Source organism: Lynx canadensis, chromosome A2 (assembly GCF_007474595.2).
Source record: "Lynx canadensis isolate LIC74 chromosome A2, mLynCan4.pri.v2, whole genome shotgun sequence".
Lineage (NCBI taxonomy): Eukaryota > Metazoa > Chordata > Mammalia > Carnivora > Felidae > Lynx > Lynx canadensis.
In genome coordinates this window covers 117,556,370-117,584,334 of record NC_044304.2, presented here as the reverse complement: position 1 = coordinate 117,584,334, position 27,965 = coordinate 117,556,370, and the positions used below count along the sequence as shown (strand labels likewise).

Here is a 27,965-nt window from a genome sequence, read left to right as displayed (position 1 = left end):
ACAGCTCAGAGCCTGGAGCCTGTTTCAGATTCTGTGTCTCCTCTCTCTCTGACCCTCCCCCGTTCATACTGTCTCTCCCTGTCTCAAAAATAAATAAATGTTGGGGCGCCTGGGTGGCGCAGTCGGTTAAGCGTCCGACTTCAGCCAGGTCACGATCTCGCGGTCCGTGAGTTCGAGCCCCGCGTCGGGCTCTGGGCTGATGGCTCAGAGCCTGGAGCCTGTTTCCGATTCTGTGTCTCCCTCTCTCTCTGCCCCTCGCCCGTTCATGCTCTGTCTCTCTCTGCCCCAAAAATAAATAAACGTTGAAAAAAAAAAAAAATTTAAAATAAATAAATAAATAAATAAATAAATGTTAAAAAAATTTTTAAAAATTAAAAAATAAAGAAAGGCTAAGAAAAGTGTGCCGGGTTGGCTTAGTTAGTAGAGAATGTGACCCTTAATCTCAGGGAGGGTTGTGAGTCCAAGCCTCACATGGAGCGTGGAGCCTACCTGAAAACAAACAAAAGTTATTCCTTTATTTATTTATTTATTTTAAAATGTTTATATATCTATTTTTGAGAGAGAGAGAGAGAGAGAGCAAGTGAGGGGCAGAGAGAAAAGGGGAGAGAGAATCCCAAGCAGGCTTCACGCTGTCAGCACAGAGCCCAGTGCAGGGCTTGATCTCACGAACCATGAGATCCTGACCTGAGCCGAAACCAAGAGTCAGACGCTTAACCAAGTGAGCCACCCAGACACGCTCAAAAGTTCTTCCTTTGGATGAGCCTTCATGTTCAGGGTCTGGCTCCTCCACAATTTCCAGGCCTCCCTTACATAACAGCTCTTCAAATATCTGAGTTGCCCATCATGTTCCTCCCTCAGTCTGATCTTCTCAGCATGGCACAACCCCAATCCATTCAGCCATTTCCAGCAAAGCAGGTCCCAGCATGTCCTAGCAGTCTGATGCTTTCCTCCAGAGGACAGGGGTTTCCTGGAGATCGGACCCCCAGCTCAGGGGCGATAAGAGCAAATCATCTGTTAGACATCTATTAGCACACCAGGAACTATACTAGCCTTTTAACATACAGTGTTCTTTAACCCTCATAAGAACTCTCCCCAAAAGACGTTAATATTCCTCTTCTACAATCTGGGAACTAAGGCTCACAGAGGTTGCCCAGGAAGAGCCAGAGCTGGGATGGTGTGATGGTTAGTTTCAGGTGTCAAAGTGGCTATGCTCTTGTACTCAGTTATGCAATTATACACTAACCGAGGTGGTACTGTCAGGATATTTTGTACTTGTGGTTACAGCTACAGTCAACCAAGTGACTTTAAGTAAAAGATTACTTTGCTAATCGGAGTGAGACTCATCCAACCAGCTGAAGGACCTTAAGAGCAAAACTGAGGTTTCACTGAGGCAGAAGACATTCTGCCTCAAGCCTGCAGCATCAGTGCCTGCTGGGAGTGTCCAGCGACCCCAGAGTTGGGACTTGCCAGCCTCCACAACTGCATCAGCCAATTGAAACAAATCTCTAAAACAGATATATAGGGGCACCTGGGCAGCTCAGTCGGTTAAGCGTCTGACTCTTGATTTCAGCTCAGGTCGTGACCTCACGGCTCATGGGTTCGAGTCCCGCATGGGGCTCTGTGCTGACAGTGCGGAGCCTGCTTGGGATTCTCTCTTTCTCTCTGCCCCTCCCCTTCTCAAAATAAATCAATGAACATAAAAAAAAAAAAACAAAAAAAAACTAGATGTATACACATGCATACACATGTATACATGTATATTTATCATACTGGTTCTGTTCTCCGAAGAACCCTGATGCCAATGGGAAGCCAGTTCTATCCAACCTCAAAAGGCCATGCCTTGCCTCTACGTCACTGTCCATACTCTGCCAACCACTATCTGCAACTCAACCCAAACCAACCCAGGTGTGTGTCTGAGCCTCAGCCAGCTTCTGCTGCCCAGAGGTGTACTGGAATATTAACACAGGTCCTTAACAACTAGATTTTGAGAATAAGCTACTCATATCAAGAAACTGCCGTAGATGGGGGAAGCGTGTTTCCCCCAAGTTTGAAGTTTTGTAGTGTGTGGGAGGTATGGTTTACTCGGTGCTTAACAGTGGTGATTTGTTCTATTCCGGGCAAGGTCACTAACTTGCTATATCACTTTAGGCAATCCTAAATTTCACCACCTGATTAATGATCATGCCAACCTGAAAGTCGGCTTTCCATGGCCCCCATCCACTCAAACTGGCATTAAATGGTCAGACGGCCTATCAGGATTTCAGATCTGACCTACTTTCCAGTCGGGGCGCTACCTAGCCTTGAATGACCCAAGACCCGTTCAAGCTCATGGCATTCTGGAAGTTCTGGCAAGGCAACGTGACGGATGGGTGAAGAGTGCTCAGCAGAGGTGTGCTGCACCGGCCTCTGCCCTTGACCCTGGCCTTGGTGCTACTTGCAGGTTCAAGTGAAGACTCAGTTTCCAAGCTCAAGACACTGCAGTCCCAAGGAGAGGATGCCAAGGCCCACCTATGAAACATTACACAGTGCAGCCGGGCTCAAAGGAAAGAACAGGAAATGCTTATCGCAGAGGTGATGATAGTTGAGAGAAGTCTGAGAATGTAGCAGTAAAAGACTTGGAAGGGATGAAAGGACACATTCTGGGCCAAGGTGACAGAGTGAGGTGCAGGAGAGCACGGGGCGGTCTGGGGAAAAGGAAGGGAGAAAGTTTTAGGTGGAAAGTAGGCCACAGGTAGAACCTAAGTGGGAGATGAGCTCAGCTTGGGCAGCTGGGGAGATGGGTCACACTAGCCTAATGGGGCGCCTCAAATGACAAAAGATTGAATTGGTAGGTAGGTAATGAGCTGGTGGACGCTCCCCAGATGAAAGTGAAGAGATGACCGTGAGCTTTGGAAACCTGTGCCGGGCAAGAGAAGGAATAGGAATAAATCGGGGCAGGGGCGTCACAGCCCCAGCTGAATTAACAGCAGTAGCAGGGCTTACTGTGTACCAACCCTAATTTGTATGATCTCATTTAACCCTCACAACTCCCTAAAGTACTCTTACCATCCCACTTTACGGATAAGGGAACCAAGGCACAGAGAGGTTAAAAAGTGTGCCCCAGATCACACAACCTGTCAGCAGTGAGCCGAGATCTACAGCTACCCCTGCCTCGGGTTTGACTCCAGCATCAAGTAAACTTGACCACTGGCCCAGCCTGCCTCGGGAGTCCCAGCCCGGGCCCTGCGCTCTGATTTCTGAGCTGAGCAGCAGGGAAACGATACAAGGGACACTGCAGAGGGTGATATTTCTATAAACTGCATATTGAGGTGAAAAACTGACTGGAAGAAGTCTGAAGTAAGGTTCCTTGGGGTTGGTTGTACATGAAGCCAGCAAAAAACACCCCAGGTTTGCTCATGGGCTTACACCAAGTCCTGCAGCAAATGATCGTACACATAGACCAGCTGCTTCCAGAAACTGCTGCGGCCTACTTGCTCAACAAGGTGAACGCCCCAAGAGTTGCCAGGAAAAGGGAGATGGTGACTGCGTAACGGATTGAATCGTGTCCCTCAAAATTCCCATGTTGAAGTCATAACCCTCAGTATCTAAGAGTGTGCCTTTGTTTGGAAATGGGGTCAATGCAGATGCAATCAGTTGAGTCGGGTGGGCCCCGATCCTGTACGACCAGTGTCCTTACAAAAGGGGAAGTTTGGCTACAGGTGTGCACACAGGGAGAGTGTCTCGTGAAGATGAAGGCAGAGATTGGGGCGACACCGTAGAAACCAAGAGTCACCAAAGATGGTCAGCAAACCACCAGAAGTTAGCAGAGAGGCCTGGAACAGACTCTCCCTCTCAGCCTCATAATGAACCAGGCCTTGACCTCCGACTTTTCACCTCCAGAACTGGGAGACAAATTTCCGTTGTGTAGGCCACCCAGTTGGTGGCACTTTGTTAGAGCCGCCCTGGGACACTGATACAGTGACCCTATGCCATCTTCTCCTGTGTAAGGCCATAGGTGAATGTTCACTGCGTCCTTAAGCAAAGAGCCTCCTCTGAAACTTGGTTACACAGCGATGTATGAAGGTGTAAGACTACTTTTGTATCATAAGCGTGAGTTAAAAACAAGCAAGTGTTTGAGATTTCATCTATCTCCAACTGCCCAGGCACCAGTGACTGATTAACTTTGCTTTTGAAATGAAAAACCAATTTTACTTTAACAATTAAGGAGCTTCTTTCTCTTCCTTTACGCTTAGATTCTTCCTGTGACCCAAAGAAACCCAGTCTAACCCACGAGGTCCTGCTGGACCCCTCACGCAGCACAGGGTCCCTCTCCTGGGGGCTTGAAACCATTATCGAGATGACCACAAGCCTCTCAGCTTCAAAGGGGAGACAGCTCTCTGAAATGCTGATGGCTGGCTATAGGCCAACATATGCTCACACATTCAATTCTGCAAAAACTGTTCAATTCTTTGTTTAACCTGTGCGTTACTTTGAAAACACGTGCATCATCGGTCATGAGTGAATGGCTGTGGTTATGAAGGGAAGCAGGTCTACCCTGGGGAATTCCGGGTTCTGTTTTCAGATGATGATTGGCCCCGCTAAGAAGTGAAACCAAAGCAGTATTTCTTCTGATACTTGGAAAATCCCCTACTCCGAAACAGTTTTGCATATGTACAAAAATTATGGAAAATTATACCGTTAAGACCAGAATCTCCTACAGCTCAAATAAGCCACTGAAATTATCTATTTAAAGACAAACAAAACTGGGCACCTGGGTAGCTCAGTTGGTTAAGCATCCAACTCTTGATTTTGGCTCAAGTCATGATCTAATGGTTCGTGAGTTCAAGCCCCACATCGGGCTCTATGCACCGACCGAGGGAAGCCTGCTTGGTATTCTCTCTTTTTCCCTGTCTCTCTCAAAAATAAATAAACTTTAGGGGCGCCTGGGTGGCTCAGTCGGTTGAGCGTCCGACTTCAGCTCAGGTCACGATCTCGCGGTCCGTGAGTTCGAGCCCCGCGTCGGGCTCTGGGCTAATGGCTCGGAGCCTGGAGCCTGCTTCCGATTCTGTGTCTCCCTCTCTCTCTGCCCCTCCCCCGTTCATGCTCTGTCTCTCTCTGTCTCAAAAATAAACGTAAAAAAAAAAAATTAAAAAATAAATAAATAAACTTTAAAAAATAATAAACAAAACAAACCTATGCTGTTCCTGTAGGACAAAACACTCTCTCTTGTCGAAGTTAACAGTAGCCACCTTGCAAGAGCAGGGGAGGGGCAGAGAGAGGACAGAGGATCTAAAGCGGGTTCCACACTGACAGCAGTGAGCCCAATGTGGGGCTCGATCTCATGGACCAGAAATCATGACCCGAGCCAAAGTTGGACGCTCAACCAACTGAGCCAACCAGGCACCCCCACACTTCTAAGCCAACTACACGGAATGAACTGATTCTCACAATCCTGTGTGGTGGGGACCTTTACTATTCCCATCGCGCAGGTGAGGAAAATGAAGCACAGACAGGCAAGGAAACTGGCCCAAGGTCACAGAGCTGTAAGTGGTAGAGGGCTGGGATTCAAAACCAGGCAGTCTGGCTGCAACACACCACACCCAACCCCCTAACAAGCAAACAACCAGCTCAGACTTATAAACAGGACAAAAGGAAACAAAGTGAGTGGGGACTGGTTAAGTAGCGTGGGTTGAGAACCGAGGCAGAAAGAAGAGAACAGCAATTATATTCCAAGCACGGGGCTGGCACTTCACACATGCTGTTCCCATTTAATTCGCACAAACCTTGAAGTCAGTGTTACTCTCCCACTTGAGAGGTGAAACACTGAGGCTTGGAATGATTAAAGGAACCTGTATGAGGGCATATTAGTAAGTGATATCCCTAAACCCAGGTTTGCGGATTGCAAAAACCCGCGCTGTTTTCCCAGCCCATTTTCCACAGAGTCATGGTTTCAAATTGTAACCTCAGTATTATGGATGGTACAATCTGCTTTTAAAAGCCAACCCGGGGCTGCCCGGGTGGCTCAGCTGGTTAAGCATTGACTCTTGATTGCAGTTCAGGTCACGATCTCGAGGTGCATGGGATGGAGCCCTGCACTGGGCTCTGCACGGACAGTGAGGAGCCTGCTTGGGATTCTCTCTCTCCCTCTCTCTTTCTGCCCTCCTGGGCTTGCGCTCTCAAAATAAATAAATAAACATTGGAAAAAAAAAAAAAAAAAGTCAATCCAGCACTGGAGAGTGGTGGTGCTGAGGTCAGGAGTGGGAGGCATCACCCCCATCCCAGCTGCAGGCTGGTTCAGAGAACCTGGGTACAGACACAAGTGCTTAATTAAAGTGCTAGCCTGGGGGGTGCCTGGGTGGCTCAGTCGGTTAAGCGTCTGACTTCGGCTGAGGTCATGAAATTGCGGTCCATGAGTTCGAGCCCCGCATCGGGCTGTGCTGACAGCTCAGAGCCCGGAGCCTGTTTCAGATTCTGTGTCTCCCTCTCTCTCTGACCCTCCCCCGTTCAAGCTCTGTCTCTCTCTGTCCCCAAAATAAATAAACGTTAAAAAAAAAATGTTTAAAAGAAATAAAGCGTTAGCCTAGGATCCGAAAGCTCAGGTTCTAGTTGCACCTCTGGCACCAATTAACTGCGTGGCTTTACCCAAGTCCCCTAACATCGCTGGTCCTCTATTTTCTTTTAGTACAAATTGTTTGGAAGGATGCCCGGTCTGCCTACCTCACAAGGTTGCTTTAAAAAAAAAAAAAAAAAGTATTGCCAAACACATACAAACTTACAACCAAACTTCCTTATGTTTTCTTTGTTTTTGCGAATCCAGGTGAATTGGCTGTGAAAATGTAGGGTGTTCAGCACCTGATCATCACCAGGATGCATATCACCGGGGCACCCCAGCAGCTGCCGCGGTCCAGCAGGTCCACACGTGCTAGCTGAGGAAGGCAACACCAGGAGAACGGCCCCGTAGGAACTTCATTCTCCCCGCTAGGAAAGCTGGGCTCAAGGCCTCCATGGAGGTGCGGCCAAGCCTTGGCCCCCAGAGCTTCCCCGAATGCGGGTTTGCAGAGACTAAATAAGGTAATGCTGGGAAGGGGAGGGAACAGCTTCACCTCTCCCCAGGTCCGGGTTTGCTGTGCAAGGCGGGTGACATGAAGCAGGGTGGGGGGGGGGGAGCCATCTGCTACAGCATGGAGCATTGGGTTTCTCTCCCCACCCCCACTCCCCTGCTGCAGAATCGGGAAAGGTTGCAGTGCCCCAGGCACCACCCCTTAGGAGGCAGAGGATTCAGGTGAAGGCCGAGACTAGATGAGTGAGTGGGAAGAGCCTTCCACTTTTTGTTTTCCACAGGAGCCCACCCAGACTCGCACTAACCCCCATCCCATTAGTTCCGGCCTCAGGAAGAGGAAGGGATCGGATCTGCATAACAGTGAATCACAAGCACTTCGGCACAATGACCCCTCCAGGAGAGGGTGGAGAAGCTCGTCTGGCAACTGCCTACACAAACGGGGCAATTCTGAAGAGCAGCAAACAAACCCGTCTACCCCAGTTCCCATTGTGCATGAGATTGCGCTCCACAAAAACAACGTCCAAGCAACACCTGTTGATCGATACCAAACGTTAACACTCAGATTTGGGCCAAGAGACAATTAAAAAGGTCACTATGAAGGAACTTTGGGCAAGATGGTTTTGTGAAAATTGGAATTAAGTGTCCTTAGACTCCAGCAGCTAGTGGGAGCACCACATAGATACTTCCATCAGTCCATCTCAGCGAGCTCTGTTTCAAAAGGAAGTTAACCCAAGGGATTTGAACCCATAAGCCAAAGGGCACTTAAGTCACTAGGTGACCGCCAGGGCACATGCTTTCTTTATGCTAATTAGAAGTTACACAGGTTCCAGGAGGGAGGAGGGTTTTTAGGAGCTGGGGATGGTTAGGTCAGCGGACCGTCCACCAACTGGCCTCAGACTGAACACTGACCATGGCACTTTAATCCAGGCAAGCACCAAAACGAACTGCAACTGGGTTAAAATCCGAGAAGGGGCCATCACGTTAGGCGGGAGAGTGAGCTCTTAAAGAGAAACGTGTCCTCCTGGTGGCCAAGGCCACTTTTGGATTCCCCGGTTCGGACACAGGTTCCGGAAAAACACATCTCAGTGTACACGACGTACTGAACGAAAACCGTAGGCGAGAAAATCACCAGTTACCCTTCTCCCCTCCACTGCCCCGAACTAGCCTTGACAGCCATCAAACACAGGAAAAAGGTATCCCCTACGGACAAACGGATGATTTCACCCACTTCTTTCTCAAACACCCAAAAGCCACAGCGACAGCACTAACAGCTTTTGTTTGGATTCACAAAAAAGGGAGGCGAGAGTGATCCCGAAACTGCAACCACCCAGGGACTGAGGGTGGAAGAAGAGCGGGTGTGCTCCCTCCCGGGTCCGTCACAACACTCCAGGGCTCCTGGCCAGCTCCCCCAGCACCGTGCTCGAGTCCCAGCTCTCCGGTTACCTGGCGCGCTGCGGCGTCCAGCACTTGAGCCGTCGGTTCTGCGGGTGCCTTCTCCTCTTCCCCAGCGTCCAAGGGGCTACTCGCAGCCGCTCGGGGGTCCCCGCCATCCCCCGGCGCAGCCTGGCTACTGTCGTCCACGCTGGCGCCGACTCCCCCGGCGGAGGCGGCGGCGGCGGCGCCGAGCAGTCCGTGGGCTCCGTCGGCGTCCCCGGCCGCCACGCTGTGCACCAGCCACGCATCCACTCGGGTGCGGGGGATGAAGGGGACCCCCAGCGCGCGCACCTCCCGGAGCAGCCGGCCTGCGGACTCCGCCGCGGGGTCCAGCTCGCGGCCTTTGGGGTGCAACTGGTCCGCGCGCCCCCACACTCCCGAGGCCGGGAAGGGGCTGAGTGCATAGGCGGAGCTCGTCGGACCGCTGGCTAGCAGCAGCTCATCCCAGAGCCGGGTGGGCGGCGGGAGCAGCAGGTAGAGGTCCAGGTCAAGGTCCAGGTGGAGCTCCGCCAAGCTCAGCAGGATGGTGAGGTGCAGGAGGCCGCCGCCGTCCGACCACCACGGCTTCAGGTACTTCATCTCCCGCCGCGCGCCCCGGGACGCCCCTGCTGGCGCCCACGGGTCCCTGCGCTGCTGCGGCCGCCGCTTTGGCACGTGCGGGCCCGGCGCTCTGCGGGCACCTGCCCGGAAGAGACCGAGAAGCGAAACAATGGACCCGGGCGCGCAGGGGCCGTCGCGGGCTCCGGGACCGGGCACAAAGACGCTCCCTCCGCAGCCGGCGCTGTGCCAGGGGCTCAGGAGAGGCGGAAGAGGAGCCACCTGCCCGGAGACCCAACCCGCCCGCCTTCCCCGCAGCCCTGCGCTGAAAGCAAGCCCCGCCCCTCCAGCTAGGCTCCGCCCCGGGCCGCGGGCGCTGCCGCCGGGGACACGCCCACGACCGCCCCCAAGGCTCGCGCCCGTGGGAGGGGCCCGCATGGGGCGGGGCTTCCCAGCTCAAAGGTTCTTTATTCGGGGGGAACGCAAAGCTTTCTGGGAGCAGAGGTTGTTCTGGGCACCAGGTGGCCCCAGCCCAGTGCCCGGGGGCCTGGCTGCTGTAGCTGAAGGCGCGGGGTGGGGGTGGGGGTCATGGGTAGAGGTGGGTGCGAAGGGACAGGATATGTAAACTAGGGGAAAGCAGACACCCTGGGCAGCATGCAAAGGGCTTCCGCCCATATGAGAACACTGGGCTGGCGCAGTGGGTTTGAGAGTATGACCTTTGACTTCGTATCCTGGCCCCACCATCAGCCAGTCGTGTGACCTTGACTAAGTTGCTTAACTTGTCTGTACCTCAGTTCTCTTACCTGTAAAATGGGGATAATAGTACCTGTCCAGTAGGGATGTGGTGAAGTCAGATGAAATACTCTTTGTAAAGCCCGGAGTTTGACATATAGATTCCACAGCTGCCATTGAGATCAAGCAGCATCCCATCCAAACCCTTGTTCTTCCTCACCCCCCACCTCACCCCTCCAGGCCCTGTGCTCCAGCCTCACAACTCCTCACTGTTTCCTGAGCAAGCCCTGCACACTGCTAGACCTTGCCACGTGGTCCCCTTTGTTCCTTAAGTGAGGGTTAAGAGCACCAGCCCTAGAATTACCCTGTATGAGTTCAAATCCTCCCCTCCACCGCTTACTAGCCTGGCTTGGACAAATTTCTCCCTCTGTCTGTGGCTCAGTTTCCTCCCTGTAAAGTGGTTTTAATAATAGCACTTCCCCAGGAGAGTTGTGAACCCTAAATGAGATGCATGCAGACCACTAACCACAGCACTTGGCATAGAAAGTGTTCTGTGTTACTCATTATTTATGTCACCCGTCCTCCGAGGCTTACCCCAAAAATACATCCTCTGAATTTTCACCATTTGGAATTAATCTCTCCCCCCCCCCATATTCTCCCACAGTGCAACACTTGGCCCATTCCACTTTGTATTATAGTGGAGGATACGTCTCATTTGCCCATTGTAAATTATTGAGGATAAAAAAAAAACAAAAAAACAAAAACAAAAAAAACCTGTTTGGCTCACTTCTGTGCTCACATGGTACTCAGTACGGGGCCTTGCAAAAGTAGCTTTTACTAACCCTCACTCCCTTCCTTGGAGCAGGGAGAGAATAGAAGGGGATGACCAACTGAGGTTTGGCAATTGTGTGAGGAGCTGAGCAAGAAAGACTTGTTTTTAAAAGCCCCTTTCTCGACATAGTTCTCTCTTCTGGGCCCGGTGTGAAAAGTTCACACTAGATTTCATTTTCCCCACTGAGAACCAGGGGGGCAGAAGCAGACTTCTTAAAGTTGCTTCTGCTTTAAGCCTTGAAGGATGGGTTAAGGGGTGACAAAGAGGCAAGAAGAGGGATGACCGCCAGCCTAGTGAGGTTTGGGACAGAAGCCTTGTTCACAGCACTTAGTGCCTGGGCTGGGGATTCAGGCTCTGGGCTCAGTGAATGTCCACCGAATTCCGGTTTTTACAAGGACCTACTAAATTGCCTGATGCTGTTGCCGAAGACTGAAGGACATGAAATGGATACTTTTGCTTGGTGAGTTTATGATTTTATTAGGGAGATTAGATATAGATATGTGACACACTTAGAAACAAGAGAAAGGATGTACTCACGTGGGAAAATATTGAGATGTACGTGACCATTAAGGAAGTGCTGTAAACCAGGTGAGAACAGGGATGGGGCTCTCTTCAAGGTCTTATCTTCCAGAACCTTGCACAGAGTTGGTGCTCCAGAAAGACTGTTTTCAGTTGAGTTGAGGAATTTACACTTGAGAAGCGTTTTCAGGGATCTGAGTAACAGACTAGCATCAGGAAGGGCCCTCAAACTTCCTAACATTAGTTGGGAAAGGGGTTGGTCCCTCATCTTCAAAAATGTGCATGGAGGGGCACCTGGCTGGCTCAGTCGGTGGAGCGTGCAACTCTTGATCTTGGGGTTGTGAGTTTGAGGCCCACGTTGGGTGTAGAGATTATTTAATAAAAAAAAAAAATCTTTAAATATAAAGAAAGAATAAATAAATAAGCACGTGGATAATCATATTATTTGTCAGACTGCTTCATTCCAAAGTGCCTTAATTCTAGCTCACAGATTAGTGACGAGGAGGGCCTATAAAGGACCTTGCAGTAAAATCTTAAACAGGAGACTCAGGATCAGTTCCACACACTCTTGACTTTAATCAAAACAAAAGACCCCAGTTTTAGGTTTGCAGAGAGAGTGGAGTGCAAACAGAAGGAATGACTTCTACTCAGTTTTTTTAAAATTTCTGGAACCCCACCATCCAGAAGTAGCCAAGTGAAAAGTACAAACGATTGTCTTGTAACAGCCTTGAAAAGTAACCTGCATTTATTAAAATCCTTAAATTGTTGCTACTCAAAGGATGGTCCGAGACTGGTGCCAATCCACAAACTATTTGTTTCTGGTCCTCATGAGGTAAGTAATAGAATCAAAAGTGTTTAGAAGTTTTTATAGCAGTTTGACATTATGCGACATCCAGTGGGTTTGCTTTTTTATGCCTTTGTTATTTTTTTAGAAATGAATATTTATTTTAAAAAAGTATCGACGTTCAACAGATGGTGGGGGGGAAGAAAAGGGCTCCTTCATCAGGATTACTTTGCAAAGCACGGCTTTAAATGGCATTCCTGTGAGGTAGGCGGGTTCTAAGATGACTTCCTGGGCTCCCCTTGCCCTGTGTGTGGGTGGAGCCTAGTGATTTACTTCTAACATATAGACTATGCCAAAAGTGATGGGATGTCATCCTCGAGGTTAGGTTACAAAAAGACTCAGTGGCTTCTTTTTTGCTTGCTGAATTTGTTCTGGCTGCCATAAAAAAATAACATAGGACTGGGTGGCTCATAAGTCTATTGTTCTGGAGCCTGGGAATCCAAGATCAATGTGCCACTGTGGGTGGGTTTTGGTGGGAACCCTCTTCCGGGCTGCAGAATGCCGACATCCGGTTGTATCCTTACCTGGTGGAAGGGGCAAGGGAGCTTTCTCAGCAGCTTTTATAAAGGCACTAATCTCATTCACGATAGTTCCATCCTCATGACCTACCCACCTCCCAAAGGTCATGCCTCCTAATAACATCATCTTGGGGGGATAGGTTTCAATACATGAATTTTGGGGGCACACAAGAATTCAGACCATAGCACTCACCTCCTCTCTCCATCTCTTACTCTCGCCTTCTTGGAGAGGGCCGCTGTGTTGCAAATACCCTATGAACAAGCTCATGTGGCAAGGCACTCATGTCTTCAGCCAATAGCCAGTGAGACCCTGAGGCCTGCCAATGGTCTCTTGAGTGAGCTTTGAAGCACATTTTATCCCAGTTGAGGTCTGAGATGACTGTAGCCCACTCTAGCTTCTCGATTACACCTTGCAGAAGACCCTCAAGCCAGAGGATGTATCTAAGTGGCACATTGTGACCCAGAAAAAAACTCTAAGATAACAAATGTTCTTTCCAACCACTAAATCTTGGGGTAATTTGTTACACAGCCTAGATAACTAACACACCCTGTGTCAGAAGAGGACATCAGACAAGTGGAAAGAAACACTGAAAATGCAACTGTAATTGTGCTGTGTGGTTAGTGATATAGTCAATGAATAATTTATAACTACCAAGTAGCATTGCAGCAGCACATCCTGGTCCTTAGATACAATAATCTTGTTTACCCCAATCATAAATGTAAGATTGTAACTTGGCATGAAGGATAGTTACTATGAAAACATAGCCATCAAGAGCTGCTGTGAATTGAGCTCCCGTGCTTTCTTCTGTGGCAACTCCTTGTAAGTATCTATCCAAAATCAGCAAAAAAGAAAACACGTTAGAACTTTGCAATCCTTCTTTTGAAAGTTTCGCTAATATTAGCCACAGAAAAATTTCAATTTGTAGTAGAAATTCCGGGATTGAGCAAAATAGCCCATTAAAAGTCCACGACATGAATTCAGGCAGAAGTCATTTTACCTAGGAGGAAGAATTAAGCATCGCTAGTTTCCAAACAGATATTAGTCACTAGAATTTAAATGGCTCTGCAGTTGTTAAGACATTTTACCAGAGGCTTCTGCAAAATAGATTTAAGAATGGCCTCATTTGCTATCTGGTACCAGTCTTGGTGATGATGAATCAACTGATACCTAATTGTATCGTGCTCTTCCTTTTTGATCTATTACACAAAAATAACCAATCCTGTATTTAGGGTACAGTTTTGATTTCTACCTTACAGTCTTGTTAGGATGAAACACACACCACCGATTGGGGAGCCTCAGACTCCTTATGTGAGAAATAGGTTTGTTTAAGGCTAGGCCAATGCCAAGGAACTCACAATCTAAAGGGTTTTGCTTCCTCCCACCTGGTCTCTGTAGTATGAATAAGAATTCTTATATTCAGGTTAAAGTTCCAGAGTTTGATCGTTGTGTGTGTGTGTATGTGTGTGTGTTTAAGACACACAGACAACAGAAAGGGAATTATGAAGAGAGGCATGGGAGACAGAGTGAGGCTGATCAGCAGGGAATGAGAAATCTACGAGTTTGCACCATCCACGTTTGGGAACAAAAGAAATTAGCATTGCCAACCTTGGTCCTGTCCATCACAACTGAAGTGCCTACCACCTAAAATATTGTGGGGCTCGTTCTGATTAACCACCCACACAAACAGAATCAGAGTGGCTAACCACTACAGTAAATGACCCCCAAATCTCAGTGGCTTAACCCAGTGAAAGTTGACTTCTTATTTCACTGTTCAAAAAAGTGTTTGGGATAAGGAGAGTCTGCACTTTTTTGGGTCATTTGAGGACACAGGCCATTTCCTTATTGTGGCTCTGTCTTCTTCCCCGTCCTCAGCATCTTCTCCATTGGCTGGTGATGAAGAAAGAGAGTGAAGACCAAGCATGGGAGGAGGGTTTGATGGGCTGGGCCTGAAAGTGGCACCCATGACTTCTACTCACATTCCATTGGCCAGAACTCGGCCACATGGCCACACTTAGCAGCAAAGGAAGCTGGAAGGTGGGGACTCGTAGTGTTTCCAAGACAAGAGGAGAGCCTGAATATCTGTCTTTGGCACATCTGGGGAGCCACTGTCCTTTGGTCTTATTCTGCATTCCATTCATTTAGAAACCACTCATTCAGCACCTACTCTTTTCGACTGAGGATATTATTTTAGCACTCCCAGTGACTTAATATACTAATGCAAACCTAGAGTGGCATGTTCAAAGTAGGTCAACACTTTACCCATTTATACTCTAGGTGTTTAAGAAATGCTGGAGTGCCTGGGTGGCTCAGTCAGTTAACTGTCTGACTTCAACTCAGGTCATGATCTTGCGGTTGGTGGGTTCGAGCCCCGCGTTGGGCTGTGTGCTGACAGCTCAGAGCCTGGAGCCTGCTTTGGATTCTGTGTCTCCATCTCTCTCTGCCCCTCCCCTGCGCATGCTCTGTCTCTCTCTGTCTCTCTCTCAAAAATGATTAAGTGTTAAAAAAAATTAAAAAAAGAAATGCTGCTTGGTGAGAATGTTCAAAGCATATCATGAAGAAAGCTTGGGACTCCTGAGTCTAATCCTAGTTTCACCTAAACAAGTCATTTTGGAAGGGGGACCCTACATATCTGGACCTTGGGCCTCTTACCTGCACAGAGAGAACTTGAACCTGACAGCTTTCTAAGTTCCCTTCTTGCCGTCAATGTCTCTGAAAGTCTTGGCAATGAATGAGGAACCATGTTTGATTGCTACCAAACTCGTGTTCTCACTTGACTGTGAGGCCTTTGGTCCTAAAAAAGCACCACCACATAGCTCTGGAGAAGAAAACACACTCTCCTCTTGGTTAAATCTCCAACTGGAAGGGGAACATGTACGGGTCTCCCCCTGACTTTCTGATGTGTCTTCCTTTTTTTGTTAGTACATCTACCTGGGTGATGACATCTGGAAAGGCTAACACATTGATCTCTATCCTGCAATGTCACATTATTTGACGATAGGGAAGCTGCACATAACTTGGGTTGTGGGGAAAGTCATTGATCATCCAGAGCGTAGAAAACCTAAGAATCCTTGAGTGGGGATCAATGTAAGTCCAGTTTCTAGAGGCCCCACTTAGTGCCCCTTTACACTAAGAAACTAGTTTTGAGGCCAACGACCCTGACCATTATTTAGTAAAGTTGACGGGTATTTTATTCTTTGAACTGATGGTTAGTTTAGCACCTGAAGTCTCTCACTTACTTGATCATCTCCTTCAAGCATATTTATATTTTTGATAGCAGCTATAATGTTCTCTTTGGTAATGCACATCATTAATAATTCCTGCTTAACTGTTTCTTTGTCCTTGCTAGTTTTCTCTAATTCCTAGTTTTGTTGTCCTGTACTCCAGAATCTCTATCAGATCTTAATTCCAAGGCAGCGCTCCGTCAAACTACACGACAGAGGCAGGGCTTTCTGGGCCATGGAGAACTGATTCTGAGCCTCCTGCCGATCCCTACCTGCCTTCTGCCTCCTTTTGTAAACAGGTAAATTCTTAATTTCTTTAATGCTTACTTATTTTTGAGAGAGACAGAGTGCGAGCAGGGGAGGGGCAGAGAAAGAGAGGGAGACCCAGAATCCCAAGCAGCCTCCAGGCTCTGAGCTGTCAGCCCTGAGCCTGACGTGAGGCTCGAACTCACAAACCGTGAGATCATGACCTAAGCTGAAGTTGGACGCTTAACCGATGAGTGACGCAGGCGCTCCTTAAACAGGTAAATTCTAGTCAGAGTTGTTGCTTGCTGAACAAATGTTGTCTATGATATTACAGTAGGCCGAATAGTCCCCCCAAAATTCACATCCACCCCAAACCTCAGGCTGTGACCTAAATTGGAAATAGGGTCTCCGCAGATATAATAAGGTGAGGATTGAGGTGAGATCATACCAGATTAGGGTGGGCCCTGAATCCACTGACACACAGAGGAAGGACACAGACACACACAGAAAAGGACACAGACACACAGAGAAGAAGGCGGTGTGAAGACAGAGGCAGAGATCAGAGCAATGCCACCATAAGCCATGGAGCGCCAGGAGCCACTGGAAGCCAGAAGAGGCAACAAGGATTCTCCCCTAGAACATTCCGGGGGAGCACAGCTCTCCCAGGACCTTGGTTTTGCACATGTCACCTCCGAACCACATGTGACAGATACATTTCTGTTTCAAGTCACCAAGCTTTTCGTGTGGTAATTTGCCATGGCAGTTCTAGAAAACTAATGCAGTCAAGTTTACTATTTCTCTTCATCTTGGCATTGTTCTTGTTATTATATAGGAAGTAATTTTTCCTGAGTAAAGATCAGGATACTCTGGGTACCACTGAGTTCATGGCACCCTCAGAACCGGGGTATGGAAGGGGTGATGCTGAAACAGAGAGTTTTGATGTTGGCTCTCGGGAGGCCTGTTCCGGTAAGGACAGATGGGCGGGAGGCTTGGTTCGGAAGCCATTTGAACCTTTTTTACCCTGTCCCCATGTCTTACCTGCAAGGCTCCCTCTGCCCTGACTTGTTTTGTTCTTTCCCTCACTCTTGCAGCAAGGCCCCCAGCAAAAGCCTCAGGCAATGTCTCCCTCTCTCTCTGTCTCTCTCTGTCTCTCTCTCTCTCTCTCTCTGACACACACACACACACACACATTTTATAAAAATAATTTTTATAACGTATATAACATGTGAGTTCTATAATAATTTTGTCAAGATAAGTTGTTTTTGTAACAACTTGGTTTTCGTACCTGCTTTTAAAAAACCACTTCTGGGGCGCTCGGGTGGCTCAGTCGGTTGAGCGTCCGACTTCGGCTCGGGTCATGATCTCGTGGTCTGTGAGTTCGAGCCCCGCGTCGGGCTCTGTGCTGACAGCTCAGAGCCTGGAGCCTGCTTCGGGTTCTGTGTCTCCCTCTCTCTCTGCTCCTCCCCTGCTCACACTCTGTCTCTCCCTCAAAAATAAATAAAGATTAAAAAATTTTAAAAAACACTTCTATTGATTGCATCTTCCATATTAAACAAATACAGGTCCATACTGTCATCTTTATAGGCTGCAATATATCCTATAATATGGATGTATCTTGATTTAGTCAAACAGTTTGCTGCTGATGAAGGTTTAGGTTGTTGTTATATTTTCACTTTTATAACTCCACGATACACTCTTTTTTATACATATTTTGGGGATCTTAAAACCACTTGCTACAGTAATGGGAATTTTTTTGGAGAGGCTTTTCCTTCACGTGGTCCCCTCTCCCCACCTGTCCTCTCTCATTGCTATTTGTAAGTGATTTGTGATCACAGAATATTGCTTACTAGTTTGTGACCTTTGCGAGCATCAATCAACCATGACCATTACCCTCCTTGCTATATGCCTTTTGTAATTGTGGCAAGTGCACTGTCCCGATTCTATGGAACTATCTCTCTCCAAACCTTCAGGATTGCCAAGATGAGTTAGGAAGAAAGAGGATCTGGATCTGTTTCCTACAAAAGTGTCAATATTTGCTAAAACAAAGAGCTGGGAGTACCCCCAACGGAATGCCATCTGTCCGTGTCTCTGAGAGCCTGCCAGAAAATCTTTTCACAGCCAAGAGATGTTATTTGGCGTAGCTGACACTGAAATTCAGCGAGGTGGCTTACAGATCAGAAACTGGCTGATGTCAAGAGATGCTTTGCCATGTAGGAACTGGAAGTACAGAAATGTGTTTCATTTTTGAAACTGTACATTAAGGATTATTTATTCTACCAAAATGTTTCCTATAGGAATCTTGTGCTCAGCAGGACCACCTTGTTGATTTAAATATTCACATCGTTAACACGCTATTTTGCCGTACAGCTTCTAGGAAGTGAGCAGCTGAGAAGACACGGGTCCCTCTCCCCACTCTGTGGCTTCAACCGGGCTGTTTCTCGAGGAGATAGGCTCACGACTCTCTTCTCCGACATATGGAAACTCAGTTTCTTTGCAGTTTTAGGGTGCAGGCGTACATAACCCACAAAGCCCAGCTTCTGAAGTGTGAGTTGTCGACCTGGGTGCTAAGGGGGGTTATTAGCTACCTGGATTCCTTTAGGAAAAAACCCAGATTCCTCTGTACAGCAACCTGAAGAGCAGCTCAAGAGGTCATCTCGGGCAGGAGTGAAATTCTTCCAAATACATTCGACAGCTATCAGGGCCCAATTCTCCTCCCACACATGGTTGCTTGTCCAATATTTACCACTCGGAATCGCTTATTCATCTGTGAATTGGCGTGCTCTCCCCGGAAACAAATTCACTGAAGCACCTGGAACCATCTGTAGACTCTGAGTCCATTGCATTCTTGTGACCCCTAAACACTCTGTCCGCTTGTGTCATTTCTCCCAAGTTTTTTTTCCCCAGCAGACGCTGCCACTCCTTAGCTGGGCCTTCATCTAATTTCACTCTTCTCAAGAAAAGAAGAGTCACCCCAGCCTCAGCAGAATTCTAGAACACTTCCTCCAGATCGCTGCTCTACACTGGAATGGACTGAATCTCCTTCCACTGCAAAGCATTTGCATACCCTGCAGACATCTTGGCCCAGTTTAACTAGATCCAGCTAACCCAGGAGGGACTGGGCCAGTATGAAAACACATTTCAGCCACAGCCATCCCCCCCCTCCTGAATACATGGGCATGTTTACCTACACAGTTTTGGTGCGCACTAAATTAATTAATTCCATAAATATTTAATGAGCACCTACTGTGTGTCAGGCATTGTTTTGTGAATAAAACAAAGCCCAGGTCTATTGGAGTTTGCAGTCCACTGGGGGCAGACAGACAATCAACAAGTAATTTGTCAGGGGTGGGGGGAGGGTAATAAATGCTACAAGATATAAATAAAGCAGGGGGAAAGAGATAAAGGAGAGGCAAGTGATGGTATGTGCACAGGAGCACATGCCTGTGTTCCCTAAGGAAGTGCCTAGGGAAAGTCTGACTTGAAGGAGATAAAGGAGAGAACCACGCAGTTAGCTGGGGGAAAGGTACTCCAGGTGGTGAGAATAGTGAGTGCAAAGGCCCTGAGGCAGGAGAATACCAACTGTTTTCAAAAAATAGCAGGAGGCCTATGCAACAGGAAGGGAGAATGGTATTCGGTGCGAAATCATACTGGACATCATGGAACATGGTAAAGAATTTATATTTAATCTTAGTGGGATGGGAAGCTATTAGAAGATAGTGAATAAGAAATTAATACATGCAGGGGTGCCTGGGTGACTCAGTTGGTTAGGCTGCCAACTCTTGATCTCGGCTCAGGTCATGATCTCACTGTTGGTGAGTTCCAGCCCCGCACCAGGTTCTGTGCTGACGGCACTGAGCCTGCTTGGAACTCTCTCTCTCTGCCCCTGCCCCACTCATGCTCTCTCTCTCAAAATAATACATTTCTATTTGTTTGTTTGTTTGTTTGTTTGTTTACATAGAGGGGGAGAGAGGGAGAGAGAGAGAATCCTAAGCAGGCTCAGCACTGTCAGCACAGAACCCAACGCAGGGCTCCAACTCACCAACAGTGAGATCATGAATCAAGAGTTGGCTGCTTAAGGGGCACCTGGGTGGCTCAGTTGGTTGGGCAACCGACTTCAGCTCAGGTCATGATCTCACGGTCTCTGGGTTTGCACCCAGCGTCGGGCTCTATGCTGACAGCTCAGAACCTGGAGCCTGCTTCGGATTCTGTGTCTCCCTCTCTCTTCTCCTCCCCCGTTGTGTTCTATAAAAAATAATTAAGAAAAACAAAAATAAAAATAAAAAAAGACTTGGCCTCTTAACCAACTGAGCCACCCAGGTGCCCCTAAAAAACTTAAAAAAAAAAAAATTAATACATGCATGCAGCAAACATTCAAAAAATGCTTTTATTTTTGCTCTCCTTGACACGACCCTGCTTTACAAGAATGGTTATCTTCTTTCTCAAACATGGCAGGAAGGATGGAAAGCAAATATAAAAATCCCAGGCTTACAATTTCTGGGTCTAATCTGAACATCCCACATCTACCAGAGATGTGATCATTAGAAAATTACCCCCGGGGGCACCTGGGTGGCTCAGTCGGTTAAGTGTCCGACTTCGGCTCAGGTCATGATCTTGCGGTTTGTGGGTTCGAGCCCGCATCGGGCTCTGTGCTGATAGCTTGGAGCCTGGAACCTGCTTCAGATTGTGTCTCCCTCTCTCTCTGCCCCTCCCCTGCTCATGCTCTGTCTCTCAAAAATAAATAAATGTTAAAAAAAAAAAAAAAAAGAAAAGACAAAAGAAAATTACCCCACGTCCAAGACTTAGGTCCTTCTTTTCATTCGTTGCTCGGCAATGTATTTTCAAAATACATCTTGGATGGACATTTTCTAAAAAAAATTCTTTAATGTTATATTCATTTTTGAGAGACAGAGTGCAAGCAGGGGAGGGGCAGAGAGAGAGGGAGACACAGAATCCGAAGCAGGTTCCAGGCTCTGGGCTGTCAGCACTGAGCCTGACACGGGGCTCAAACTCACAAACTGCGAGATCGTGACCTGAGCTGAAGTTGGATGCTTAACTGACTGAGCCACCTAGGTGCCCCTGACATTTTCAAACTTAATACAAAATTAGAATACCCAGCTTCCAGCAGTTATCAATTTATGGCTAATCTTGTTTCTTCTAAACTGCCATCCATTTTCTTCCCCTTCCTTGTACTGAATTACTTTATGACAAATCCCACACATATCTTTTCATCCATGAATGCTTCAGTATGTATTTCTAAAAATAAAATCCTTTTGCATCACCATAATGTCATTATCACAGCTACAAGCTTAACAATACTTCCTTAATATAAAAAAAAAATCCAGTCGGTAATCAAATGTCCTTGGTTGTCACGTTAATACTTAAAACGAACAAACAAACAAACAAACTTAACTTGTTTAATCACAATCCAAATATGGTTCACACATTGCATTCGGCTGATAGCTCTTGTAAATCTTTTAAACTCTGACTGTCCACCCTCCCACTTTTTTTCCCTCTTTATCTTTTATTTGTTGAAGAAATCTGGTGATTTGTTCCTTAGGTGACCCTCATTTTCCATTTTGCTGAATGCACCTGCATTGAGTTGTTGAATGTTTCCCTTTCCTGTTTTCCTATAAACTGGTAGCCCAGAGGCATAATCGAGTTGGATTTTTTGGCAAGACTATCTCATAGGAGGTGCTGTGAACGGCCTGTTGCACCCCATCAGAAAGGTACACCTTCCTTTACTGCTTTCTCTCCCTCCTTCTCTCTCTCTTTGTAGTAAAATACATCTAACATCAAACGTACCATTTAAGCCATATTAAAGTGTGCCATCCAGAGGCATTTAGGACATGCACAATGTTGTACAACCATCACTAATTCCAGAACTTTTCCATCACCCCCCAAAAAAACCCTTGACCCATTCTCCGATCGCTCCCTCCGCCAGCCCTGGAAGCCACTAATGGCTTTTTGTGTCCAGGGGTATTTTATATAAATGGAATCGTATAATATGTGGCCTTTTAGGACAGCTTCTTTCACTTAGGATGGTGTTCTCAAGGTTCATCCACATTGCAGCACATGTGAGGTCTTCATTTCTCTTCATGGCTGAATCACGTTCCGTTGCCCAGATACGCCATATTGTATTTATTCATCAGTCAGTCGATGGACGTTTGGGTTGTTTTCACCTTTTGACTTTTGTGAACAGTGATGCAATGAACATTCGTGTACCAATTTTTGCTTGAACGCCTATGTTATTTCTTTGGTGTACACACCTAGGAGTGCCTCTCTTTTTGTGATATGAGGGTGCATCAGTGGGTTCGGTTGGCATCAGACTGATCCATACATGGTGACATTCCCTGTGGGCTTTCACCTTTATGGAATTTAGGCACCACTGATGATCACGGCCTATTCCGTTAGGGTTCCAACAGCATGCTTTCCAGGTGGTCTAATCCTTTATTTTCAGTTAGTATTAAAGCAACGCTGTTCTGGGCAACTGAGGTCATGTGGTTCTCTGAGAGGAAGAAGGTGGGGGAGGGAGGGATTGATGGCCAAGAAGGGTGGGAAAGGCTACACACAACGGACCCCCTTGCTGTAGATTCCAGCACCCGCTCACATGGCGAGCCCCCCCCCCCCGGAAGTTCTGCGGCAAAGAAGCCTGTTTACTTTTGTTTAGCTCTGTATTTCCCAAGTTGATGTGACTACAAACATTTTTTTTTCCCGTACGATTCTTTGTACTGAATGCATGTTTCAGAGAATACTGTCTTAGTGTCTAGGTTACTTGGAGAAATGTGTTCCTTAGCTGTCTGGAAGCAGCCTGACAGTCTCCCTCAGTGGCCATAAGCTGATGGCACACTTGTGGAAGCCCTGGATGGCAGAACTGGCAAGATTTCTAGCAGAATTTCCCATGGAAACTCTAAATTGAGATCATGTTCCTGGGAATGAAAGCTAAAATCAAGCAAGAAAATATCGATGTCACTATCACCTCAGCCCTAGAGTGTTTGCCGGATGCCTTGGGATGCCTCCCATCAGGATAAACCTTAGGACAATGCTGCACTGATGTGGCCCGAGGATTCCAGAGCCACCCCAGTCCCTCTCTCTGCCCCTCATGGCTTCACTCCACATGGCCCCAGACCCCATGCAGGGCGGTCCCCTATTGTATTTTCCTGGGTCACACTGCCATGGGTGCTGTCTCACCGCTGACACGGTCAGACTGGTTAGATGATGGTAAACATGGAAGACATATGGAGGGAAGATCTAGAAGGTTCCTTGAATGACTTTCTGAGGGTCAGAGGTTTGACAGTATTCCCTTCATGTGGCCTTTAGGAAGAACTGTCCCCTTTAATACATCTCACCCATCCATTTGCTTTTAAAAGATTCTCACCGGTCAACGAGCCATGCAGGGTACTGACCATGTGCTCTTCACTTTCGAGGTCACAAGCAGAAGATGATGCCTGCTTTCACCAGACACCCCAGCAGTTTGCAATAGGGAGGGTTACAGCACCCCCTTCCTTGGCAATTGGCCCAGATCGTGGTTTGCTGCGGTCTTGGTTCTAAGGGGGATAGTGGCCAAGTTCACGTCAACCGTGTACCTGGGTTACCTGATTGCCCCTCCTGGCCTCCATCTCTAGTGGGTCTCATGTGTCTCTCACCTGTTTTCTTTAGAATAATCACCATGGTTTCAACTAAGTATAAGATTATAACTTTTTTCTGATGACTCAGCTTGTTTTTCCTTTCTTTAGAAAAATTTTTTTTTCTGGTTCTCGTATTTTATTTTAAAAACATTTTCTTTAATGTTTATTTTTGAGAGAGGGAGAGACAGAGTATGAGTGGGGGAGGGGCAGAGAGAGAGGAACACTCAGAATCCGAAGCAGGCTCCAGGCTCTGAGCTGTCAGCACAGAGCTCGATGCGGGGCTCCAACTCGCAAACCACAAGATCATGTCCTAAGCCAAAGTCAGACGCTTAACCGACTGAGCCACCCAAGCGCCCCATCGGCTTGTTTTTTCTTTTTCTTTTCTACATGAGAAGAGAAAATTTGGCTCATTCTAGAGAAAACCTTCCCTCGGATCATTAAACATATCTTTCCTTTCTCTTGATAATAGGTTGGTGAAGGTGGGGTGGGGAGAGTGCCGGAAATTGCCAGGCATAGGGAGCTGAGTGTCCACACATCACGTGTCCAGAGGCGTCCAGGCCAACTGGCTTGCCTGGCTTTCTGCAGCCAGGGGCTTTTCCCTGGTCCCAGCTTCCCCGGGAGAGAAAACCGGCCCTTCAGCTCCCACCCTCCCCAGCCTGCCCACCCCAGTGCTCCAGCTCTGTACCCTCATGATGGCTTGGGGATCTATTTAACCTCCTTATAGAATTGGCTAATACCAGACCAAGACTCCTTTGCCTCCTTCATCTACCTACCCCCATTTTTTTTGTTTGTTTCGGAAGAAACAAAAGTCCTTTCCACTTTGGGCTGCAGAAATACACTTTTGTTTTTTGTTGAAAAAATTATTTTGAGACTGTCAATGCAACTGCCTTCCTCTCTAACTCTGCCAGTGCTCGTCCCTCTCACCTTGGCCATATCCTCTCTAGGGCACATCCTCAGCCCTGTGCTTGTGTGTGAGAGTGTTCTGGATATTGGGCATCTAGTTCTTTCCGCCTCTCACCTCTGATTATGTAACTCTGCCTTCTCTCAGCACCACCTCCGGACCATTCTAGTGGATCCCAGCCCTAGGCTCAGACATCTCTGTTGTGAGGTCAGAGAAGCTGTTTGTGTGTTAAAGGCAAACGTCACTGGCGTCTAGGAGAACTTGACGTCTCTAATAGACTGCTTTGATTTTCCTCATCGGCAGCAACCTCAGCCCATGTCAGTCTGCAAGCCAGCCCCTCATTCGTAATCCCTATTAACCTTAAAAAGTAGGTATGCATGTGGAACTGCCCACTTGGAAAGCACGAAATGCTGAAGACCTCCCTTTTCGTTGCTAAGTTCTTTGTGAATCTGAGTCAGCTTCTCATTTCCCTTCCTGGGTCCCTAAGGGAGGCCGGGGCTTCTTCCTTCTCTGTGCTTCCTTCCACTCTGGAAGAAAGAAAGGTGGAGAGACACTCCTATGGCCAAACACATGACTGCCTCCCTTCTACCACAGTCTCCGGTCATAAGCTCAGGGCCATGTCTCGGCAGGGCCCAGGGCCCTTTGCTCTGAAGGGAGAAATGATTCCACAGCAGAAAGAAGTTGCCTCTTACGAACGAAAAGGCAGCTTCAAACATGCTGTCAGTAATTCAATCAGATGACAAGGATGAAGCAACCTGTTCAGGTCATGCTGGGCAGACAACCGGTCCTGGGCTGAGCAAATGGGTGGCAGATGAAAGGAGGAAGCACACCTGAGCCAGCTTGCTCATGAGCTGAAATATTCAAATGTGGATACAAAGTGGTTACTTCATCCCTGCACCTGTTCTGACTCAGCATACACTGAAGTGTTGAACCAGGTTTGACCTGATGCCAGTGCCGGCAGCAGAAGCAGAAAATTTCACAGGGACACCACACGGAGCCAGCGAAGGGACAAAGAGAGCCCACTGGGCCCTGACGTCAGCTCTGGAGGACTTTCTGGAACCGTTCTCCTACCGGCAGGGGGAGGCTTGGGCTGAGACTGGCTTTCCTGGAGTGGCTTGCAAAATAAATTAGCGTGGATCTGACATTTCAAAATTTGCCAATCGCAGACGTGTAAAGTGTATCGGTGGGGTTTTGGTTTCGTGATGGCTGCTAAAAAGATTTGAACAACTCACATAAATCTATATCATTTTCACTGATTTAATTACTGCTTAGAAAAGAAATCGCCAGATTTAGGAAAAGACATCGGCATCATACCTCGCATTTCTCATGGGGTTCAAGTTGGAGTCAGTATTGATTAGAACCTTTCAGCGGCCTTTAGTCTACATTCAGTGGTTTTAAAGTGACATGCAATCAGCTGACTTATTTGTGGTCCCTTCTTCATGACCGTGCGTTGTACGGTATCGAAAGACAACCGCCTGTGGCTGTTTATACAAATCCTTAAGTTCAGTGTCTTGTGGGTTTCCATAAAAGGTGATTGAAACACTTATTGCAGAATATGGAAATGCTTTAAAAAGCATGTGGGGGATTCAACATGGAGGCGGAGGTCGATAAGCTGGAACTGATGTTCCAGAAAGCTCTGATCTGGATTACATTCAATACAGGCTGGAATATGAAATCAAGACTAGTCATCCTGATACAGCAGGCAGGAGAAATCCAGTTACCTTCTTAAAGGAATTGTCAGCAATAAAGTCTCGATATCAAACTTTGTATGCCCGCTTTAAACCAATTGGTATAGAACAGAAAGACAGTAAGAACCGCATTTGTGCTGTCAATAAGACGATGACCATGATACAAGAACTACGAAAGCAAACAGATGTGGAGCTGTCACCACTGACTAAAGGAGAGAAAACTGCAGCAGAGCAATTAAAATCTTTTGTTCTGACTGATGAAGAAGTGGGCTTGCAAAAGGGAATTCTAATGGAGAGGAGATCCATCCCAGAAAGATTTAAGAAGATGTCTTGTTAGCACTCAGTGACTAGAGGTGGGGGGGATGGAGAAGAAGGAGATTTGGCTTGGGTAACTGGATAGTGATGCCTTTCACAAGAGAAGAGATAGAGATGCCTTTCATAAGAAGGGCAGATATTATACGAAGAAAGTTCAGCCAAAAACATGGAATGGGAATAAAGGGATTTAAATGTATGTATGTACACACAGTCTTATCATTTCAGGCAAGGAAGTCACGTAACACTATTTTGCATTTGTTTTTGTATAATTGGGAGAAAATGGATGTCCTGGCCTATCATAAAAGGATATTTATGTACTATTGGTCAGTCAGATATGAATGGGCATGCTTTGCAAATTAACGGATAGAAAAAATATTTGTATTATATTATACATTATATATGTATATAATTTTATTTCTGAAAAGTTTTGATTATAGGTAATGGTCACATTATTGATGAGACTGCTAATATGTGACCTAAAATCCTCCACAAAAGCTAACATTAGTAATAATAAATTGGCTTTTCTGTGAAAAATAAATAAATAAATAAAAATAAAAAGCATGTGGGAAAAAAACTTGAAAAGATGGTGGACTGTTTATAGGGGAGGTAGCACCTATGACCGGTCTGCAAAATAGAATAAACTAGATGCATCTGCTTTAAACTGCTTTTTATTAGTGGAATGCATGGCTTGCTTTATCAATAGTAAAACCTAAGCCTGGGCAGAAGTTTTAATTCTCCAGGGACCGCAACTTTTGTAAAAAGGGCTAATCTAGCACATGGTACAATCAGAATGGTTTATGGAAGAATTAGACAGAAAATCCAACTCCAACATTGAGTGGATCTAAAACCAAATGCTGTTACTGGCGGGCAGGGTGCCTAGCATTTGGATGCATTTGAATCATTAGCATAAAGCAGGAGAGGACACACTGTCATCTTCTTTGGCCTCCCCAGCCTTTAGTTCTGGAATCTCTCCCAATCTAGATGGTTGGACATGTCCAAGACCTCACAGGGAGCCCATCTCGCAGGTGCTTACCCAGCTCTGTTTATACAGTTCCCCTGTGGCCTCTAACCTACTCTGGAACTTCCCAGAATGAATCCATGTCTATAAGACAGGTTTTCTGGTAGTTGGTGGTAGGTTTCTTGTGTCCCCTAACTTGCCCTTTCCTTTTTCCAGGCTGATTCTGTGGATCTGGCTCCTTCTGAGGTTACTCGCTTAATCAAAGAGGATGAATTTCCCAGAGAGAACAGAACAGTGGTTTAGCCAAGCAAAGAGCTGGACTTCTCGATTACACTCTCCAACAAGCCCATGGGCGCTTTCCAGACCAGCACCCCTCTCATTCAACCTTTCCTCGTTTTCAAAGTTTCCAGACCTCTTGCCAGCCTGGTGACAGTCCACCACCAACCAGCCAGCATCAATCAGCCAATGGTCTTAAAAGGGATACCCAGCAAAGGAGTAAAATATGGCATGGGTAGTCTGGTCAGAGCCCCCTTTTCTGGGCAGTATACTTCTAAA

The 27,965-nt window shown here is 47.1% G+C and overlaps 2 protein-coding genes across 2 annotated transcripts in view; one reads left to right on the top strand and one right to left on the bottom strand.

Moving 5' to 3' along the window:
- NFE2L3 (nuclear factor, erythroid 2 like 3) overlaps positions 1-9,436 on the bottom strand; it is a 32,055-nt gene extending 22,619 nt beyond the window's left edge. Inside the window, exon 1 of the mRNA XM_030308121.1 lies at positions 8,483-9,436. Within this exon, the coding sequence (XP_030163981.1) occupies positions 8,483-9,052 (570 nt within the window). The 5' untranslated portion in view covers positions 9,053-9,436. The remainder of the gene's footprint in view (positions 1-8,482) is intronic.
- A 16,604-nt stretch (positions 9,437-26,040) lies between these two features.
- LOC115501723 (spindle and kinetochore-associated protein 2-like) lies at positions 26,041-26,474 on the top strand. The gene is given in 2 exon segments (XM_030296887.1): positions 26,041-26,080; positions 26,083-26,474. Coding segments are annotated over 2 exon segments (432 nt in total).
- Positions 26,475-27,965: the final 1,491 nt, after the last annotated feature.